This window comes from Spizellomyces punctatus (genome assembly GCF_000182565.1).
Source record: "Spizellomyces punctatus DAOM BR117 chromosome Unknown supercont1.2, whole genome shotgun sequence".
Classification (NCBI taxonomy): domain Eukaryota; kingdom Fungi; phylum Chytridiomycota; class Chytridiomycetes; order Spizellomycetales; family Spizellomycetaceae; genus Spizellomyces; species Spizellomyces punctatus.
In genome coordinates, this window is record NW_015971538.1 from 1,142,066 (window position 1) to 1,153,305 (window position 11,240).

The following is an 11,240-nucleotide window of genomic DNA, read 5'->3' on the forward strand; positions in this document are numbered from 1 at the left end:
ACACAATTCAACAACACACATGGGTGACATGGAGCAAGAGGACATTTCACCCGAAAAACTGAAGCTGCTGGAAACTCTTGACAGGGATGCTAAAGAGCAAGATCTGTCTCAGGGAGAGGTCGCCGAAGGTGGACCGGCAAAACGCACGAGAGCAGCTACACGTAAACAGCAAGCGTCAGTAGTCGGAGTGGATCGAGGAAAGAAGAGGCGAGGGGATGAAGAAGGCCTTGAGTCTGCCCCATCAACCAAGAAACGTTCAGGAAATGCCATACAAGTTCCAGCCACTCCACCACGCCAACAGTCTAAAGCCAAACCTCCGTCGCCAGCCAACCACGACCATGAGATTTTTCCACAAACGCCCAGGAAGCCGCACCCAATAGCCACTCCGATATCCCCGGCATCTCCAGCTTCCAGTTTAGCATCCTCGAGCGAACACGCACACCTGCGTCCAGCCGATGTATCACCTATTATCATCAATCGCGCGCCCGTGCTTTGTTTATGGGCAGCCAGTGTTGCCGATCGAGAAGGTTGGGAATGGAAGACGTGCTTATCGATTGGAAAAGCCATCACAACCATGTGAGCCTATTATTTTTTCCTTGTGAAAACTACGACAAGATAACAAATCAGGTCGGATTGCCCCGTCCTAGGTTTGCACAATCTAAAGGGAAATCTCTTGGCATTTTTGAAAAAGAACAAGGGAGCAGGCATGCAAAGAACGAGGGTGACGACGACGGCAAGGTCAATGTCTTTGGCACAAGGTTGACCGTTGTGCAAAAGCCCTCCGGGCCAAGAGCGGAACTGGATGGTAAAATATTTGACCCTGTCGAAACAGAGTGGTATTTGCGCGACAAGTTTGGTGCGCGGTAAGTCAGTGACCTTTTTGTCCGTTTTGCTGTGCAAGTCTTAATAAAAAAAAAAAATAAAAAGCTATGAAGATGCCCGACGCGCTTTCAAACATCTCGCTCACCAATTTCCACCCGAATCCATCGGCAGTTGCGGATACCGTCTGTACGAGCAATTTCGACCCGTGGTGTCCAGCGGAGTCAAAGGTTGGGGGAAGGCCGGCGAGTTGGATTTGAATCTTGTCATGAAATTAGGAGCGTGTCGCGACAGCCTTTGAAAGAAGAAAAGGGGGAAAAGCCTCCTTTACCTTTTTGCGCAAATGCCCAGGAATTCCCGACTTTGCGCTTTTTGCTGAGACAAAACAGTCTTTTGGCACACGCGAACAACAACAAGAAATGTTGTGTAGTGTGTGTTTGATACTTGCATCTTGCACTTTCAAGACCTCATCTTCCTTGCAGTGCGCAGACTTGAAATATCCATTACCACATGTCATATCTCTTGTATGAATACATGTAACTCTTTGCCGTCATCGTCCTCATCGTTCGCCGTTCATCGCTCATAGTTTGTCTTTACCATGTGAAATCTCCGCTCGGCCCCCAGTTCCCTCGTCCGTTCTCCCAGCGGCATGGCTTTTTCTTACGCCCTTTTTTTTCCCACCGTCCTGCCCGCCCTACACAGACATGGCGGACATGTGAAAGTTGTTACACGGCCAACTTTCACGCGCTCCGGGCTTTTCCCCATGACTTTTGATCTTTTGTTTATGACTGCGCCTTTCAACGAAATGTCTCCCTTTTGGAAATGATATTACATAATCGCACATCTTTGTGACACCTTTGGCGTCATAGATATATCCATGCGTTATAATCGGGTATACTTTTATCATCACCCCTGTTACCCCCTTTCTCTTTCGTTGTTGTGCCTTCGGAAGGGTTGCAGTCGAAGAAACGACGACGACGGATTGAGAAAGATTTCCCACGCTGGTTTTTTTTGTGTTGAGCCATTGCGGGCAATCTCTCCAACGACGACAAGCAAGCAAGAACAAACACCCACGAAGCAAGCAGACGAGTACGCTCTAGTCTTTCTGGAAAACAAAGACTGGTTACCTTGTCCCAATACCCTGTTGGTCATTCCCACTCGCGCGTCATCTCCTGTCCACCCAACACACAACGCCATTTCCACGGGACTCTTGTCAAGCACAGCAGGTTCCTCCTCTTTGGGTTGCACCTTCCGCCGTACGAACGAGTCGCTCTTCTTCTGGTTGCTTCAGCTTTCACATCCCCCGACACGCCAGCTGCAGGTCAAGAGCCACGGCCCTGTCAAAAAACGCCCGCAGTTGTCCGTTTTCATTTTTTTTCCTTTTTATTTGACGGGCCGCCACTAGACCCCGATACGTTTAAGAACCTTATCGTCCTGTTACGCAAATACACGAGGACGCTTCTTCGCACTTTTGATACCCGGCCGCCGGAACATTAAAGAAGTCAATTCTAAACGTGAACGTTGGCCACGCCGAGGGGAAATCGTCTTCTTTTGGTCAACGCCGTCGTCTACGGGTTTTGCCGAAGCATTTGTTGTTTCGTCAGGGACTTACTCCATTCTCGATTGGCATTGAATTACCTTGCCGGTTTGCATCAACACACAGTCGCTTGTTAGCCCTGCTTGTTCGTCCTCGCCATGGTTGTGCAGCTGCATTCATCGTCGGCAGGTCATATAGCCACGGCCACTGTCACCATGGAATACCCTATATCTGAACATGTATGCAGATCCCCTCAAATCTCCATAGCAATGCGATCGTCGCCTGTTGTCTCGCCTACCACATCCCCGCCGCCGTCCCCTCCAACCTTTTGTCACCTTCGACGGACCCCACATCCCTATCAGTTTACTTATGATGCTGGAAATTGCCCAAGAGAGAAGCCTCATGAACTGAATCACCGGCCACCCACCCCACCGTCGCCTGACTCGTCGGATGAAGGCTCTCGTTCGCCGCGTCACCATCGACCATCACAACAGCATCACAGCAAATATTATCGACGGAGCGCTCCATATTCCGAACAAGCTCACGCAACAACCTCCCAACAACAATCCCCGCCCCCCTCAAGTGCCTCTGCCAGTCAGCAAGAGCAGCAAGGAGCACCAAAGTCACAAGAAGAACCGCCGCAACAGAGCGCGACAGGTGAATCAATACCTGCCGCGTCAACTCGTGCTTCCAGCTCATTAGTTCGTCGAAGTCTGGACCTCGTCCTTCCCATTGTCCGCATCATCGCCACTGCTGTGGTAGTTGTGATTTGGTTTTCTCTGACCGTGTACCTCTTCTTCATGTCGTATGTGGTCTCGGTCGTCTACAGTGTAGTGCGGCGGTGTCCAGCAGTGCTAAGGGCAGCAGTGCGAGGAGCGAAAAGATCGGCCCACGTGGCCTGGGGATTGGGCAAAGTTGCCTACCGTGCCGGACGTGAAGCATATGGTACTGCTTCGCGATTGTGGAAGGATTACGCCAGTCCATGGTAAGGTTTTGTATATAAGGCGCTCCATTTCAAGTTGTGGTACTGATGTATTGTCATTTAAGGATGCCACGACTTTTCCACTGGCCCGAGCCGATACAGCAGCGAATGCAAAACAGATATAATGAATCACCACCACCCGACGTGGATGAACCCATTATCGAACCTCCTCCATGGTCACCGATTCCTGATGATTTTCCTACCGAATTTGAAGGCCCATACACCTACCCCACACCCCAAGCATCGCCAAAGTCAACGCCTCCCTGTTCACCTTTCCTTCAGGATATGGAAGGGGAACAGCCTGCTTCCCCGCCACCAGGAAAAGCATGGAGATGGTCAGCAGCCAGCGGCAGCAGTGGTTGGAGTTTTGACAGCGGCTATGCTGAAGAAAGGGGCCATGATGACACTCTCTGAAAGTTGAAGCGCATGACACGAGCAAGACCAAGCAAAAACGGCAGTAGTGAAGTGAGGAAGTATAGATCGGTAGATGATGGTAGATGCACAGTTTGGCATACCGGATTTTTCTTGCAAGATACCCTGTTGTAGTGTGGGAAACGGATGGAATGTTTTTGTATCCTCTTTGGATCAAACACATGCGGAAACGCGGCGCCAGACGAACACAGTATCTATCTGGCTGTGATGGAGTAGGGCGTGGCAGACATGGGCATTGCTTTTGTGTCCTCTTCTCTACCTGGGCAGTTGGGAATTTGTGTAGTCGATTTAGCTTGTGTTGTTTGTGAATCTGTCGTATTCGAGTGTGATGGGCGCTGTGTTTTTCTGTCTGTCATTTATTATTGCTTCTGATGTATAAATGCTTTTGAAGTCGTTCTTTTAGCTCTTTTTATGTCATTATTCTACATGTTGCTAGTTTCTTTCACGCTGTCTGAGTTGGTTCTCCACCTACTGGTGCCGCACTCACTCTATCACCTGGTTGTTGACTTGACCCCTGCGGAACCGGTGAAAGTACTGCGTAGCTTTCGTGAGGCGAGGCGTCTGAAGAATGAAGGCCAGCTGCGGGGGTTGTAGTGGAGCTTTTGGTCTACAAACAGTGTCAGCGACCAATGTCATTTATAAGCGCAAAATGACATTCCTTACCTTGGCTTCCAAAACTGCCAATCTCCGCTCTGTTGCGGAAAGTTTCTCCGATAGGGATGACAAGTGGGTTCTGGAGTGCGATTCTGTGACGTGATAAGGGGACCACAACTCATCAGATACAGTGATATGGGATGCACATCCGTTGAAACGTACCAAACCGTGTCAAGAACATGGCCATCTGTTTAATCCCGGTGGAAAGTGACTCCACAAGATCATTGGCATCTCGATATTCTGTGAGCGGTGGTTGTCGCTGGTGGTTCATTTTGCTGTTGGTCGTCACTCTTGTGTGTTGGACGCAAGTATCGGGTGTTGGGTATTGCTGATTACGAGATGCGTGCCTTCACGTGATAACATGAGTCATCTCAACAAATGACACGGCCAAACTGCAAGCTTTCCACTTTGCGATATCTGTCCACCACCTCTTTATCCCTTCGCATTTATCTTGGTCGTTTTCAAAACGAGCACGACTGACAAATATGTCTACAGTCACAATCGATCACCCTACAGAAGCGTTTAAAAAGCTCACGCTCAAGACTACACCGGCCACACCGTTGAAGCACTTGGTGGATACGGCAGTGGAAAAATGGGGATTGGGCAATGCCGAGGGCTTTGGGTTACGGTAGGCTGATGCTTGTTCGCTCTTCGGGATAGTCTAATGGTTATATTCATTGGAAACATCTCTGCTTTACCAGACACGGAAAGAATAATCTTGATTTATCACTGTCGATGCGATTTGCGAATTTGGCTCAAGGGGCTAAATTAAGTCTGGTTCCTATTAAAAATGGACCTGGTAGGCTTGTCTCTGGATTATAATCAAAAGTGGGCGTAGGTGTCTAATATTTGCGTGATCTATTGTAGCTGGTCCTATATCGATAGCACTGCAAACACCTGATGGAACTCGGCTGGTTGACAAGTTTCCAGCATCAACTACCTTATGGAATATTCTGGTGCATTTTGAAACAAGGGATGGGTAAGAATGAGCAGAGGTTTAGGTGCAACTTGCATGTGATTGAACTCAAACATGCCTCCAATAGGATTAATTTGACAAAACGAACAAATATTGAAAACAAGATGAAAAAGCCAGTATACATGATGCCTGTTTGTGTACTGATGAATAAGGAGGTATGAAGCAAAATATGTAATGTCATTCTTTTGTTTTCGCAATCATTTTAATGTGTGGGCTTGCTCAGTTCTCGACGATTGAATCTTTGAAGAACACCACATTACAAAAGGCTGGCCTAACATCTGGAAATGGTGTCGTCCGCGTCTTATTACGGGGAACCAGCCTCAGTTTGGAGGATGCGATGCAACATGCTGAGCAGGTTACCACAAATGACGAAGCGGTGATTGAAGCGACCAAGCCGTCACCCGATGCCCCCGTGGCACATCCACATCTGTCTGCACCAAACCCGGAGACGGCCCCCACTTCTGTGCAGCCAGCACCGCAGGTCCATGCTCCACCCCCCGTCATGCCAACTCTCCCTCAAAACCAAACAGAACCACAGGCGGCTTCCGACTTCACCCCCCCATCCTTTGTTCAGATATCATCAAGTGACACGTCCCTAATGGATGTAGACGCCGATTACGTGTCCATCCCACCAGTTGACGTTGATACAGGCGCTCAAATGTCTCCCCCTGTCCTTGTGTCCAGACCTTCGTCGCCTCCCACAGAACAAAGAGATACTCTCCCCGAATCGGAACCAGAATCCCTCGAATTTGACCGTGAGATTCGGGCGTTCCGTCCACCACCCGAAGGAACTCCATACCCACAATGTAAGCTATTTTCATTTGCAAAAACAGTCCATGGTTGAACACTCAAACATCTTTACCAAACCATCTAGTCGACCTTCCCGAGTCTTTTTACGACATTACACCTACTGAACTCAAGCTCCTCCTTGCCCAACACGCCCGGCACACAAACCCAGACGCCCCTCTGATGACCAGACAAATGCGCGAAAGGGAATTACAGTTGAATCGCCAACGGTATCCAAAGACGATGGTGAGAATCAGGTTTGGGGATTGGACGCTGGTTCAACTTCGGTGTTTGAGTATGGAAAAGTGTAAGTACTGCTCAATAAAATTTTATGTGTGCACAGATTATGTCTGATTCCCCTGAACCCTCAGTATCAACGTTGAAAACGCTTTTGAACCCGCTTCTCAAAACACCATCCCGTCCTTATACACTCTACACAACACCGCCGTTCAAACCACTGGATATGAATCAAACCTTTTGGGAAGCGAATCTCGCGCCCGCCGTGTTGATCCATTTCAAATGGGATGATCAGCAGCATGCGCCAAGCGAGGGATACCTCAATGATGAATGGTTGGGACGGTTGGAGGATTTGCCGGGAACAACGAGTCATGAAGTGGGCGGGTTGGCCGGCGTGGGAATTAGCAAGGAGGAAGGGACCGAAAACGGCAAGAAGCGAGCAAAGTGGTTACCTAGTCTTGGTGGGAATGGTGGTGAAGGTGGGCGAACTTTGGGTGGGAATGGTCAGTCTTTAGGGTCTTCCTCGCAGGGATTGTACGGAGATCAGAGGGATGCAGGACTTGGAAGGTCACCGGGCTCTGGGATGGAGGACGCCAAGGTGGATAAGAAACCAAAATGGTTCAAAATTGGTATGCCATTACGTCGTTCCCCTCCTTTTTGCAAGGTATTCATATTCACATTTATGTATCATGTATGTTTCAAACAGGTCGCAAGTGAAAAACGAAACTTGAAGCAAGACGTGACTGATTTGTAAACAGAATGTACAGCAAATGTATATAAATCGTGATTCACCGTCACTTTCGCATATAGTTGCAGGAGTATGGAGAAAATCCCAGATCCAAGACTCCGTCATTCTCTATCTACATCCATCATGTCAGACATTTAATGAGTACCATTGGCCGCCTTCTCGTAGGCTGCATTGTGAGCCTTCTGGGCACGACCAGAGGGATCCTCGGGACAACCTGTAAAAGCAAGTTAGAGGTGGAATGACGACATGGCGGGTTACAAGCAACATACCCCAGTCTTTTCTCGGAATCCATCTGACTACACTCTCCAAACACGCCTTTTGTGGGAACTTCTGCTCAAAGATTTCCCTATACCAATATGCTTCCTTTGTCGTGGGAGTGTCGTGGGGAAAGCGCTCTGTGGCTTTTGCAAAGTCCTCATCTGACACCTTGCTGTCAGCATTGTCTTTCAAAGAGTCAATCCAAGAGTATCCGACACCATCTGAGAACTGTTCCTTTTGGCGCCAGAGAATGTCGTCGGGTAGATAAGGATCTTCGGGGTTATCAAACGCCTTACGAATCACATATTTCTCAATTTCATGATTGTACGGTGCGCGACGGGAGAGTTTATGGTTGGCGGGAACTTGCAGCATGGCAACGTCGAGGAATGCTTTGTCAAGGAAGGGGACGCGGGCTTCAAGACCCCACGCCATGGTTGCCTTGTTGGCGCGAAGACAGTCAGATGTGTGAAGGTTCTGAATACGGGTGATGCATTCATGGTGAAGTGCTTGTGCTGACGGGGAGCTGTGGAAATATAGATATCCTAAAATGACAACAAAAAAGCTATGCGTGAGACCGCGAGTTCCATCGTTCAATTTTGATCATACTGGTTAGATACATACCTCCAAAGATCTCATCTGAGCCCTCTCCACTGAGGACCATTTTCACGCCCATGGCTTTGATCTTTCGGGATAAAAGGTACATTGGAGTACTAGCACGGACCGTCGTCACGTCGTATGTTTCCAAGTGCTCAATCACTTCTTCGATTGCATCCAGACCTTCTTGGACAGTGAATGTGAAGCCATGATGTACAGTTCCAAGGAACGCAGCGACTCGCTGGGCAGCTTTAAGATCAGGCGATCCCGGGAGACCAATAGAGAAGGAGTGGAGACGAGGGAATGCAGATGATGAAGAAAATGCAGCTGCAAGCGGAATGGATGTGTCAGTTGCAGCACTAAGTTGACACATTTCAACCTGCTCACATTTGATGTCATCATCATCATCCTCTTCGTTGGAGCTCACTGATCCTGACTCCTCCATACGTCTTTGTCTCACCGCGATCGAAGCGATCAGACTCGAGTCTAGGCCGCCGCTCAACAGCACACCATAGGGCACTTCACTCATGAGTCGCTTCTTGACAGATTTCTCCAGTGCCGTTCTAAGGGCCGTGTACATCTCTTTGTCCTGCTCAGGTGACAATGCTTTTTCCTCATCGTCAAGGCTAGGATATCCCGCAGCAATGTGTCCATACCACTCTGGCTTGTAGTATTGGATGGTTTCTCCGGTTTTGCTGTTGTAGTAGTGACCTGGTGGGAAGGCGATAATACGATCGCAATCTTCGTTCAGGCATTTCATCTCGGATGCAAACCACACAGAGTTGTCTTCATTGCGCCAGCCTTGATACAAAGTGGTAATGCCGACATGGTCGCGAGCAGCGATGTACAGATCCTTCTTTTGATCGTAAAGTACGAAACTGTACATTCCGTCGAGGTGGTTCAAGAGCTCCACGCCCATCTCATCGTACTACCGAAAAGAACAGAAAGAGGTAAGAACTCAGATTGGATCCACATCAGCGAATAAGGCTGGAGATCCATACCAAGTGCAAAATGATCTCACAATCCGAGTTGGTCTGGAACTTGTGAGGCTTTTTCAATAGCTTACGTAGCGTAACATGGTTGTAAATCTCTCCGTTGACGGTCAAGATGATGGATCCGTCCTCGTTAGTGAGCGGTTGGGCTCCACTCTCTTTTCGCAAAGAGAATTTAGATATATGTTGAACTAGATAGCTTTCCCATATTAAACGAAACAGTATACCCACCGACACCAACGATAGCCAATCGCTCGTGGCAGATAATGTTGTTCCCACAGACTTTGACCCCACTCCAGTCAGGTCCACGATGGCGAACCCTATGACGATTGACAGATCAGTCCTTTGCCGCAACTCTGTTGATGCCTCTTGCTCTTACTTTTTGCTTAGTTGCACCGCACGAGGGCGGAAAGAATCAGTATCCTGGCCACAGCCAAACACGGCAAATATCCCACACATCTTGATGTCAAAAAAGAAAAATAAAAGTGATGGGGATGAGACCAAGAACCGCACCCTTTATCTCGCAGCGCGACAAGCCAACTTTCGAAACCAGCGAGTGGCTTCACCATCTCGATCAGTGAGTCATTTAGCCTTTAATGATTGGCTTGTTTCATCGGCGCGACGCTTAGCAATCTGCTTACTCCAGGCGGTGTTGAAGGGCTTGTTGCCAAAAGGTTTCGTTCTTCTTGGTAAACATGACATTGGGAGAAGGACGCTACCGGGTGATGTTTGGGCAATGTATCGGACCGTCTAATTGATTGAATGATTTGGGACAAGATATTATGCCGTGATATTACGATGTGGATTTGGGATCAATATTCTAATTGGAATGTGGGGTTGTAAGAACCGGCAAAACTATTGCTAAGGAATTCAAAATTCGACAACTGAATTGATTGGAACTTTGAAGAATCTGCCATCCCCCTCCTTCTCTGGAAGATGACCGGCGGCGATGTTGACTTGGAGGGAGTAATGCAAAAGTCGGGGCGGCCCTAAGGTAGAATCGCGTCCCTCCCGCCATGCAATAAACTCCTCTTCTGTCACCTTGTCGGATATCTGCTTGTTGTTTTGCCGTTGAATGGCAACCGTGCTCTCCCACGAGGCCTATACATAGTGTTACTGTGACTACTGGAAATTACAGCTGATATGATGCTTGTCAAACGTACCTCACGTCCAGGCGGAGCATAATCATGCCCCACATAGACTTTGATATTTTCGGCAAGGGCATAAATGTTGCGAATGCTTTTGTACATGTCCTTTGCGGACCCTCCAGGGAAATCACATCGAGCAGTTCCTACATCCGGCATGAACAACAAGTCACCACAAAACAGTATATCGCCAATGAGGAACGACATGGAGTCTGGTGTATGCCCAGGCGTAGCAATGGCACGCACGGTGGCGGTGCCAAGATTGAAGGTGTCATTGTCACGCAGGAGGCAGTCGAATTGCGATCCGTCAGTTGGAAAAGACGGCGGCAGGGCATATTTTTTGGCAAAGGTGCGTTGCACCTGCGTGATCCCTTCTCCAATGCACACTGGAACCGAACCTCCCAGTCGCAATTTGAGGTATTGCGCTGACGTCAAATGGTCCTAGAAATCAAGGCAGTCAGATCAACTGCTATAACATGGGTCCATGCAATTCGGACGCGTACCGCGTGTGCGTGGGTTTCCAAGATGCGCACCACGTTGTACTGCTTCTCCTCAACGAATGCAAGTAGTTCGTCGGACAGCTTGGTATCAATCTTTGTGCCTTCGACTGTGAAGCCTAACACAGGATCAATGATGACAGCCTCTCGGGATGCCACATCTGCGACAATATATGTGCACGTTGAGGATACGCCGTCAAAGAAGGTGTGAACAGTTGGGGATCCCATGGCAGCTTTAGTCGTTCTGTGCAAATGGCATGTACTTGACCTTCTTTGAAAAAGAGGTTGCGTCGGATACCCTCGAAGAAGTGCTACCTGCTTTATACGAGGACTGTGTACCAACAGACGAAATCCAAGGAGTATAGATTGTCCGCACGCCGCAACTCCAATCTGGTGGCTGACCATGTGCGACTGCTTAAGCATGGCAACCTACGCTGAATTTCGGAATCACCCCCAGTTTACGGATCCGAGGAACACTCCGAGGCTTCATTCCCCGCAAAAGACCCAGACTGACTAATCACACGTGAGTACCCCACAATTATGGATACAACTACCCCACACTCTGATTACCCGCGGAACTTGA

The 11,240-nt window shown here is 48.7% G+C and overlaps 6 protein-coding genes across 6 annotated transcripts; 3 read left to right on the top strand and 3 right to left on the bottom strand.

Moving 5' to 3' along the window:
• Nucleotides 1–19: 19 nt before the first annotated feature.
• Nucleotides 20–1,120, top strand: SPPG_01320 (uncharacterized protein; the record flags this gene model as incomplete). Its single annotated transcript, XM_016749641.1, has 3 exons — nt 20–576; nt 648–863; nt 928–1,120. The coding sequence occupies 3 exons, from the start codon at nt 20–22 to the stop codon at nt 1,118–1,120; spliced, it is 966 nt and encodes a 321-aa protein (XP_016611906.1).
• A 649-nt stretch (nt 1,121–1,769) lies between these two features.
• On the top strand, nt 1,770–4,170 carry SPPG_01321 (uncharacterized protein). Its single transcript, XM_016749642.1, has 2 exons — nt 1,770–3,341; nt 3,404–4,170. The coding sequence occupies exons 1-2, from the start codon at nt 2,515–2,517 to the stop codon at nt 3,750–3,752; spliced, it is 1,176 nt and encodes a 391-aa protein (XP_016611907.1). The 5' UTR covers nt 1,770–2,514; the 3' UTR covers nt 3,753–4,170.
• Nucleotides 4,113–4,712, bottom strand: SPPG_01322 (uncharacterized protein). The gene is made up of 3 exons (XM_016749643.1): nt 4,587–4,712; nt 4,434–4,516; nt 4,113–4,377 (listed from the first exon to the last, which is right to left on the bottom strand). The coding sequence occupies exons 1-3, from the start codon at nt 4,693–4,695 to the stop codon at nt 4,213–4,215; spliced, it is 357 nt and encodes a 118-aa protein (XP_016611908.1). The 5' UTR covers nt 4,696–4,712; the 3' UTR covers nt 4,113–4,212.
• A 122-nt stretch (nt 4,713–4,834) lies between these two features.
• SPPG_01323 (uncharacterized protein) lies at nt 4,835–7,272 on the top strand. Its single transcript, XM_016749644.1, has 8 exons — nt 4,835–5,052; nt 5,126–5,223; nt 5,292–5,403; nt 5,468–5,555; nt 5,624–6,206; nt 6,275–6,493; nt 6,558–7,052; nt 7,130–7,272. Exons 1-8 carry the CDS (start codon nt 4,910–4,912, stop codon nt 7,138–7,140), a joined length of 1,749 nt encoding a protein of 582 aa, XP_016611909.1. The 5' UTR covers nt 4,835–4,909; the 3' UTR covers nt 7,141–7,272.
• Nucleotides 7,065–9,551, bottom strand: SPPG_01324 (asparagine synthase (glutamine-hydrolyzing)). Its single transcript, XM_016749645.1, has 7 exons — nt 9,395–9,551; nt 9,247–9,335; nt 9,025–9,173; nt 8,411–8,951; nt 8,051–8,350; nt 7,441–7,971; nt 7,065–7,385 (listed from the first exon to the last, which is right to left on the bottom strand). The coding sequence occupies exons 1-7, from the start codon at nt 9,472–9,474 to the stop codon at nt 7,306–7,308; spliced, it is 1,770 nt and encodes a 589-aa protein (XP_016611910.1). The 5' UTR covers nt 9,475–9,551; the 3' UTR covers nt 7,065–7,305.
• A 186-nt stretch (nt 9,552–9,737) lies between these two features.
• On the bottom strand, nt 9,738–11,109 carry SPPG_01325 (uncharacterized protein). The gene is made up of 3 exons (XM_016749646.1): nt 10,664–11,109; nt 10,179–10,601; nt 9,738–10,116 (listed from the first exon to the last, which is right to left on the bottom strand). Exons 1-3 carry the CDS (start codon nt 11,078–11,080, stop codon nt 9,886–9,888), a joined length of 1,071 nt encoding a protein of 356 aa, XP_016611911.1. The 5' UTR covers nt 11,081–11,109; the 3' UTR covers nt 9,738–9,885.
• Nucleotides 11,110–11,240: the final 131 nt, after the last annotated feature.

Bases quoted from the DNA above. Each gene is read 5' to 3' on its own strand.
- SPPG_01321 (XM_016749642.1), top strand. From the start codon at position 2,515: ATGGTTGTGCAGCTGCATTCATCGTCGGCAGGTCATATAGCCACGGCC. The intron at 3,342-3,403 runs GTAAGGTTTTGT...TTGTCATTTAAG, and splicing joins AAGGATTACGCCAGTCCATG to GATGCCACGACTTTTCCACT.
- SPPG_01322 (XM_016749643.1), bottom strand. From the start codon at position 4,695: ATGAACCACCAGCGACAACCACCGCTCACAGAATATCGAGATGCCAAT. The intron at 4,517-4,586 runs GTACGTTTCAAC...ATCACGTCACAG, and splicing joins CATGTTCTTGACACGGTTTG to AATCGCACTCCAGAACCCAC. The intron at 4,378-4,433 runs GTAAGGAATGTC...CACTGTTTGTAG, and splicing joins TGGCAGTTTTGGAAGCCAAG to ACCAAAAGCTCCACTACAAC.
- SPPG_01323 (XM_016749644.1), top strand. From the start codon at position 4,910: ATGTCTACAGTCACAATCGATCACCCTACAGAAGCGTTTAAAAAGCTC. The intron at 5,053-5,125 runs GTAGGCTGATGC...CTGCTTTACCAG, and splicing joins GCCGAGGGCTTTGGGTTACG to ACACGGAAAGAATAATCTTG. The intron at 6,494-6,557 runs GTAAGTACTGCT...CTGAACCCTCAG, and splicing joins GTGTTTGAGTATGGAAAAGT to TATCAACGTTGAAAACGCTT.
- SPPG_01325 (XM_016749646.1), bottom strand. From the start codon at position 11,080: ATGCTTAAGCAGTCGCACATGGTCAGCCACCAGATTGGAGTTGCGGCG. The intron at 10,602-10,663 runs GTACGCGTCCGA...CTTGATTTCTAG, and splicing joins TGGAAACCCACGCACACGCG to GACCATTTGACGTCAGCGCA. The intron at 10,117-10,178 runs GTACGTTTGACA...CACTATGTATAG, and splicing joins ATGCTCCGCCTGGACGTGAG to GCCTCGTGGGAGAGCACGGT.
- SPPG_01324 (XM_016749645.1), bottom strand. From the start codon at position 9,474: ATGTGTGGGATATTTGCCGTGTTTGGCTGTGGCCAGGATACTGATTCT. The intron at 8,351-8,410 runs GTGAGCAGGTTG...TTCCGCTTGCAG, and splicing joins TGATGATGATGACATCAAAT to CTGCATTTTCTTCATCATCT. The intron at 7,386-7,440 runs GTATGTTGCTTG...TTGCTTTTACAG, and splicing joins GATTCCGAGAAAAGACTGGG to GTTGTCCCGAGGATCCCTCT.